This window comes from Bombina bombina, chromosome 4, assembly GCF_027579735.1.
Source record: "Bombina bombina isolate aBomBom1 chromosome 4, aBomBom1.pri, whole genome shotgun sequence".
Classification (NCBI taxonomy): Eukaryota; Metazoa; Chordata; class Amphibia; order Anura; family Bombinatoridae; genus Bombina; species Bombina bombina.
Genome location: NC_069502.1, coordinates 700200656 through 700209809, shown reverse-complemented (window position 1 = coordinate 700209809; position 9154 = coordinate 700200656). Strand labels below are relative to the sequence as shown.

At 38.3% G+C, this 9154-nt stretch overlaps 1 protein-coding gene across 1 annotated transcript in view; it reads left to right on the top strand.

Annotated features, from left to right (window-relative positions):
- The first annotated feature begins 8594 nt into the window (after positions 1-8594).
- FRK (fyn related Src family tyrosine kinase) overlaps positions 8595-9154 on the top strand; it is a 156785-nt gene continuing 156225 nt past the window's right edge. Inside the window, exon 1 of the mRNA XM_053710877.1 lies at positions 8595-9154. This exon is cut by the window's right edge and continues 324 nt beyond it. Coding sequence (XP_053566852.1) covers positions 9105-9154 — 50 coding nt within the window. The 5' untranslated portion in view covers positions 8595-9104.

Genomic DNA, 9154 nt, shown 5'->3' with positions numbered 1-9154 from the left:
CGGAAGTAGTGGGATTTACTTGTCTTCATTCAATACCCTTGAAAAAGTCCGGCCGGGATCCGGATGAAACGCGTAGGGATACGGTTGTTGTGTCTTGTAACCGCTTGATTTGAGGATTACCCGCTTGCTGAGGGACGCTTCAGGCAACAGTTCTGACATCAGACGCCGCTGGCTGTGAGGCTGGCTTTCCGATTAGACCTTGGATGTCGGGCTGTTAGCGGGACTCATTCAACAGATGCCCATTCCAACTTAGACTTTTGATCTCAAATGGACGTCGAATGTTCTTTATTTTAACGTAAGTGCTTATATGTTATTGCACTTGTTTTATATAATAAATTTACTAAGCCACTCTTGCGCTTGTCTTACGATTTCTTCTCAGTTAATTTGAAACCCATGTAGGAGATATGTCATCCCTAGTCTCTATAGTGGGTAGAATATGTCTAGGCAGTATCAGAATTAAAACTAATGAAAAAGCATAACATTAAAGCTACTCGCAGTACTCCTAGTTTAATATAGGTGAAATATGAATGCTATGCTCATAAGAGAGACTAAAATAATATTCTTTAACAATAGCGTGATTATTTATGTTAAACTGTAACTGATATAGAGCGTTTAATACAAACATTAATGTTAGGTTATTTAATTACAATATCATTACTATGAAATAGAGTAATTTAAAAAATAAGAAAAAGTTTTGAAAAACGGCTTAAAGTGCTGTGCACTCTATATCTGTTATCAGAGGAGCCTTATCCTATGCCACATAGAATTGCCATGGTTTGAGAGATCATCCGCTTCCACAACACTTCCTTCCCAAGTACAAACATCATGGCCTCTGGGATAATTATGTTTCCATATAGTGCTGCTGTGCAAAGTATGTCTAAGATGCCTATAGTCAGGGACGGCACTATACGGCAGAATGTATCCACCGATTCCACCAGAGGTCCGGACGCTTCCCCCCAGAGCCCGGCAAGGGAAAACTCTCTCTCCTCCGCCCAGGTGAGCTGTGCGAGTGTGACCCCGGGTGTTGGGGTAGTACTTGCGTTTTGCCATTCTCAATGATGCAGTATAAAGATTTGTGGTAAACGTCCCTTATATGCATGGTTATACCGTGACACTTTACCCCGGCCTGGGGGGGGGGGGGGGGTTTGATGGGATTGGTGATAGGCCACCATCTATGATTAAGGCAATCTAAATCTGTTTTTGGAGATCATAAAGATAACGATCCTCATAGTAGTTGTTCAGCGTAAATTAATAAATCCTCCTGTAAGATCAGTTCCACTAGATGGCTTTAATTCATGAAAGCAATTAACGGATTCTATAGATCTCTTGCAGAGCCTCAGAGAATGTGACCAGCCATTTCTTTAGCCTAGACACGCCCCCAAATGTATGTTTTTTCATCAATGAAACTAATATTGTTTTTAAATTTCACATTGAATTGCAAAATATAAAGTTGTTTAATTTACCATCACTTGTGTGTGTGTGTTTGGTGGTGGTGGTGGTGGTGGTGGGGGGGGGTTACTGCTTGTATAATAAGTCAAGGGAATAGGGACAGGGAATGTAAATCTTTATGTATAAATTATGAAAGTTACAGAACTAGATCAACTAATGTGACTCTAAATCAATAAAATTAATGTGGCTCTAATTCAATAAAAGATTGCACAACAATGTATGATATTTTGAGCTTAAATTATAAATAATGGCAGGTTAATGAATAACTGGATTACTCTTTATATTACTTTGCCTGTTTGGCTAAGGAGGATATTGTGAGAAGAATTAGAAAATAAATGAGAAACTGCATAGCAGTACAAAATGTCTGTTGCTATTTATGAGAAAACTTTAAGCATTGTGGCAAGTGTGAAATGTAGATAAAGAATGTCACACAATTAAAGGGACATTAAATGGATAAGTACAACTACAGGAGTATGGTTACTACTAACCATGCTATTGGTTTTCCTCTTGTGTTTGCAGCACTCTTCAAAGCTGTTCTCTTATTTTTACCCTTTATAAGTTCTAGTTAGTGAAGCTCTGTGTTTTCACACTGAGTGCCACCATCTTGGAGTTCATGTATTCTCAAACATTGTGACCAAAGCAGTGTGCATTCACAGATCAGTGATATTAATGTCTTCTTGACACACTGTATTATTGTGCACTTTATTTTCTACTACTTTAATTAACCCATACTCTATTTTCTAAATATGTCTGACTGAGCTATCTGCCCTATTTATGTGACCATCCACTACCCAAGGGTAGCCAGCCAGCAATACCATAGTAGGTCCAAATTTGCCTGTGCCAATCTTCTGATATTTATATTCAAAAATTTGTAGCTGCAATTTTTCTTGTACTACGCAGCCTCATCATGCCGAAAATCCTACCTTCTTCAATTACACATGATGTTATTGGTGGACATAAGTCAATGTGTGTTGGTAGGTAATTACTACTAGGACTAGGAGATTGGGAAGAGGATAACGTGTGGTGGTAGTCATACTAGCCAGGTTTTAGTTACAATTACAAAGGAGTAGGCATGCGTATTCCCTTTGAAATTGAGAAGGGATACATCCATGCTTGTTGTGGGATCTTATTGTGATAGTTCAATGGTGTTGCAAGACTCCATCTGAGTCATGCAGCATTAATCCTACTCCATAGGATTTCAAATGTACATGCTATTAAATTACAAGTTCTTGAAACACTCCTGTGCTTTTATTGTTGATGTATAGCACTAGAACCAACTACTACTTTATGTCCTGCTGCTTCTCTTCTGGCTTCACACACACCTGCCCAGTTTTAATTCTGCTGATGATGATGCTTCAACTTGTGACAATGTTAGACAACACTTTTATGCTATATCCATCCACAGTGTGAGGCCCACACCTTGCTGTGATTTTGTAGATGTATATATACCAATCTATGTTCTTCTTCTCTGGGTGCTTGTCTGGCCACCTGTACTGCTCTAACTTGTGACAATTTCAGACAACACTCTGATGCCGTATTCACAATGTAAAGCCCTCATCTTGATCTGACACTTATTCATGCAGGTACTGCTGTCCCTCTACTGCTCTGCATTGCCTGCATGTCAATTTAATGACCAAATTAACTAATATTTCATGAAACTTAAAAAAATGGTGATAAATGGTTCATTGCAAACTATTTTATTGGCCATGCACATGTCTGTTAGTGACTTTCTTGTCTTGAGAAAATTACATCTTTGAAATACCTGCACAGTATTTAAAACATAAATATATTTTTATACAGTGGAAATTAACTCTCTTAGGGCCTGATGATCAAAGATTCTCCTGCCTTGGGAGGAATGATAGTACTGACTTCAGAAAGGCTGAACTCAACGAATGTGATAAGAAAAACGGCAAAACCTGAAAATCCCAGAGATACCTCCCATAACCCTCTCCACTCAGATGAAATCATCTAAAATGATCCTCCAGCATTGAGAGTTCTCTCACAAGATTCTAGACACTGCATAACATGAGAGTTTTGTTAAATTTACATTTTGTGCATTATATTTGATAATCCTTTACACTTCCGATGGGGTCCTTTCTATTTTGTTTTTTCAATGTATTTAGACTGTGTATCCTTACAAATGATACTGGTTATCTTATTTGTTACAAAGGGCCTGATGATCTAAAGCTCTCTGCTCTGGCGAGATGATCTAATATGTCTGGTCAGTACCATGAGATCCTTCAAAGACTTTAAAAAAGGGCATTTTTTTTCTTGAGAGGTATCTCTCTATGCAGAGTTCTGAATGTGAAAAAGAGACACCTACTTTACAAAATAATTCTCAAAAAAAGCCCCCAAATATTTGGTGAGATTTCTCTTCTTGCCAGCACATTTTTGATTATCTGGCCCAAAGAGACATTGGGCTCCATTTAACAAGCAGCGATAGCTGCTTTGGACCCACAGTGTTTCAGTCTTGCTCAGAGTGTGCCAGAAACAATAGTTAAGTATCAGTGGTTGTAAGACCGCTGCTACTTAACCTATCCGCGACACTTAAAGTCGCGGATTGCAACCATCTCGATTGGATCGGATTGAGATGATTGACAGCTCTCTCTTGCGCGCTATTGGCGATTCGGGTTGGCATTGCACAAGTGCCGCAAGGCTGAACAGATGAGGTTCAAGACGGTGAACCTCGTCTGCCAGGCTTTGATAAATGGAGACCATTGTTCCTGTTGTTTTGGGGTTTTTTTAAACCTTTTTGTTAATGTTACAATTTTTAGGACTTTAGCTTGTTCCTTTTTCAACAAATTTACCTAGATCAAGGATGACTGATTAGAATATATATAGTGCCGGAGCTTCCACAATTGCAAAGTTCACAGCAGCAGCCGGGCCATGGAAGCTCTGTCACTGGGGGAGGGGGCCTGACGCCCATCACAAGCAATATCATATGGACCAGTAAGTCTCAAACACAAACCTCACCACCACTGCTGTGTCTCTATCCCAAAATAAGTTTATTGCACTCTTAGAGACTAAGGCAGGCACACAAGTGGTGTGGTGACCACGGGTCACGACAAGTGATGTGTCCAGTCAGTCAGAGCGGAAAAGCAGGCAGCGGCCCTTTTTTGGAAAAGCAGCCTGGGTGGAAATCACATGTGCCCTGTCACATGGTGCACGTGCAAGCTCAGCCTCCGAGCGGAAGAAAGACTGATTGAGAAGCGGTGCGCTGAGGAGTCTGGACTGGAGAGAGAGAGAGGATTGGTAAGTGGCACCAGGCTGAGGCGTGCCATGGTTTTAGGCCAGCTAGCCCACATGTGACCTGACCTGCTAATTGCTGCACATTAATTTATTAGGATAAGTAGGTTATGATGTACGTGTTATATCTCACTTACAGAAGAAATTATTTCTTCATTCTGTATGTTTATTAGCTCCAGTTTTCCACAATAAACAGAAATACCGGGGCTGTCCGTATCAGGCAGCCTGACACTGACAGCCCCAGTATTTCTATTTATTGTGGAAAAATGGAAATAATAAACATACAGAATGAAGAAAGATTTTCTTGTGTGAGATGACTAGTGATGTCGCAAACCTAAAATTTTGCGTTCGCGAACGGCGAACGCGAACCTCCGCAGATGTTCGCGGACCAGCGAACTGGGCGAACCGCCATTGACTTCAATGGGCAGGTGAATTTTAAAACCCACAGGGACTCTTTCTGGCCACAATAGTAATGGAAAAGTTGTTTCAAGGGGACTAACACCTGGACTGTGGCATGCCGGAGGGGGATCCATGGCAAAACTCCCATGGAAAATTACATAGTTGATGCAGAGTCTGGTTTTAAGCTATAAAGGGCATAAATCACCTAACATTCCTAAATTGTTTGGAATAACGTGCTTTAAAACATCAGGTATGATGTTGTATCGATCAGGTAGTGTAAGGGTTATGCCCGCTTCACAGTGACAGACCAAACTCTCCGTTTAACGCACCGCAAACAACCGCAAACAGTCCATTTGCACAACCACAAGATCGATAGATTTGATAGATAGATACATAGATTACATAGATCAATAGATGCAATATACATTTGATAGATACCAATTACATAGATCAAAAGATGCAATATACATTTGATATATACGAATTACATAGATCAAAAGATGAATGATGTTTCACAGTCAAAATTTTTTTTTTTTAAATATTTACAATACTGTTATAACAAATATGATTGGTGGCACTAGTTGGCAAGTGGGCCTGGCACACACGCTGGCAGGCAGGCAGGCAACTGCAATTCGATTGCACTAGCAGACTGATGTTTCACAGTCAAAAAAGTTTTTTTTTTAAATATTTACACTACTGTGATAACACATATGATTGGTGGCACTAGTTGGAAAGTGGGCCTGGCACACACGCTGGCAGGCAGGCAACTGCAATTAAATAACACTAGCAGACTGATGTAAAAGTTTTTTTTTTAAAAAGTTACACTAATGTTACACCAGATATGAGTGGTGGCACAGAGCAATTAATCACAGTATATGCTGTGGGCCTGACACACAGGCCTAATGGAAAATTAAATTAGATTACACTAGCAAACTGATGTAAAAGTTTTTTTTTTTTTTAAATTTACACTAATGTTACACCAGATATCAGTGGTGGCACAGAGCAATTAATCACACACAGGCCTGATGGAAAATGAAATTAGATTACACTAGAAAACTGATGTAAAAGTTTTTTTTTTTTAATTGACACTAATGTTACACCAGATATCAGTGGTGGCACAGAGCAATTAATCACAGTATATGCTGTGGGCCTGACACACAGGCCTAATGGAAAATGAAATTAGATTACACTAGAAAACTGATGTAAAAGTTTTTTTTTTTTAAATTTACACTAATGTTAACCAGATATAAGTGGTGTACAGAGCAATTAATCACAGTATATGCTGTGTGCCTGACACACAGGCCTGATGGAAAATGAAATTAGATTACACTAGCAAACTGATGTAAAAGTTTTTTTTTTTTAAATTTACACTAATGTTAACAAGATATAAGTGGTGCACAGAGGAATTAATCACAGTATATGCTGTGAGCCTCACACACAGGCTGACAGGCAGGCAAATGCAATTAGATTACAAAAAAAAACAACAAAAAAAACGACTGAAGTTCTAGCCCTAAAAAGGGCTTTTTGGGCTGAAGTTCTAGCCCTAAAAAGGGCTTTTTGGGGTGCTGTCCTTACAGCAGAGATCAGATGAGTCCTTCAGGACTGTAGTGGACACTGAATACACTAGCCTAGCTATCAATTTCCCTATAAAATGACCAGCAGCAACACTAACCCTCCTCTCACTAAGAATGCAGGATCGTAATGAATCTAAAATGGCTGCTGCCCAGGAGCTGGGAGGGTCTGGGAGGGAGTGTCTGCTGCTGATTGGCTGAAATGTGTCTGCAGACTGTGAGATACAGGGTCAAAGTTTCCTCAATGATGACGAATAGGGGGCGGATCGAACATCGCATATGTTCGCCCGCCGCGGTGAACGCAAACAAGCTAAGATCGCCGGGAACTGTTCTCCGGCGAACAGTTCGCGACATCACTAGAGATGACACTGTACATCATCATGTTAGGAATAGCTGGAAATCTACCTCTACTGATGGGTCACTCATCACTCACTCACTAAACTTCTGAGTGCCTGTGCCTCATCAGGTTATTGTTAGTTTGCATTCATTGCGATAAGAGCTTACAGTGTAATGGTCCAATATTCACAAAATGTCCTAGATCATCATCCATAGTTATAGTTTGATTTACACAGTTCCCAAGTCCCAGTCAAAATGAGTTTAACTCATGTACAGTTTTGTATGAAATTTGTTAGGTCCCAGTTCAAGTTTTTAATATTAGATATTGATACAAAATATACAATGTAAAAACAGATAGAAAACACATCTACCACCACTCAATATCAGATTTTACAAACATAAAAAAAATCAGTACAAATATGGGTTCATTTAAAATATGAGATATACCAATTTTAAATTCAAATTTAATATATTATATATCTTATATTATTGAAATATATTACTATAGGCATGTTTATAGGTGTGTCCAGAATATACTCATGTACATTTATATATACACATACTGTATGTATACACACATGTACATTTATAGATACACATGCTGTATTATACACACATGAAGATTTATCTATACACGCACTATATGTATACGCACGTGGACATTTATATATACACACACTGTATACACACACATACATTTATATTTATATATATACAGTATATATATATATATATATATATATATATATATATATATATATATATATATATATACACACACACTGTATGGATACATGTTGCAATTTTTTTTAAATATATCAAAATCACTTTTTTGGGAGGGGGTGGTGGGGGTGGCCCTTAATGGATTCTTGCACTGGGGCCCTGAGGTTTCTAGTTATGCCTATGATATATATATATATATATATATATATATATAATATTTATATTTTTTCTCTTTGATTAGTAGCATTTATTTTGAATAGTATTAGTTATAAAATGTGCTCATTGACTCTGTGAGTGAAAGCAAAATTCAAATTTAGCACACAATGTGAAATGTTCGGACACCTCTGCTATAGACTAAATCTCAGCGGTTTGCTACCCACTGTTATAGCAAAGCTGGCTTTTACTCTTGAATGCTCTCTGGTTGTAGTTTAACTAGGTGATGTCACTGTAAGGTGGAAAGTCTTAATTCTCTGCTGCTTTACAGCTTTTATCATGATATAAAGAGCTGCTCTTTTCACCTCCAGTGAAACCTGATATTATTGCTGCTGGGATTTGCAATACATTTTCTGAATTGTTTTCTCTAACTAGATAATGAAGTTTTGGAGCAAGCATAAATGTTTCTCTGCCATTAATATAACTGTGTTGGAACTGGGGAATGGGTAATAAAGGGAGTATCTATCTTTTAAAACAATAAACATTCTATTGTAGACTGTCCCTTTAAACAGGTGAAACATTGTTAGGCTGTCAGAAGGTGTGTCTGGTCTGCTCTTGCAGGTAAAACCAAAGCAGAAATTGCCTTCATCATAATTATGCTTTGAGGGCGGTCTAAAGAATGTGAAACAAACATACCTTTACCAGGAAGTACGGAGAGCAAATACATTGATCTGCATAATCTCCTAGATGCTAAAGGACTAAATATTCATATTCATTCACCGACCTTTACAACAGACGTGGCTGATTGCAGATTGCAGTTTATGGTAAGGTATAAACTGTGTTTACCTGTATGAGGAACCTATTCTGGCTGCTGCTTTCCATAAGAAAACTAGATTGGAGTTGACAACAGCTGTACATCATTCTAAGCATCTTTTTATAATTTACCTTACAAAATTAGGCTATTTTTGGATTTACATGGAGGAAAATATTATTGTATAAAAAATACAAGCCACTAAGAAACATTCAAGTAAAGAGTGGCGTAATTATTGACTGTGCTAAATCTCTGCATTTCTCCAAGTGTAATATGGCACAAAGTTGTGGAAATACATTAAGAAGAATTGAAGAAGGGGAATAAGCACAATGCAAAAGGAGATTTATTCCAGGTCCTTCTTGTAACTTTACATAGAAAGAAACCTTTTTTTTTTTTTTATCATCCAAGCATCAAGAATGGGAAACTTCCTCAGAAAGCACTGCAGGTGCTTGATGCCCTGTTTTTT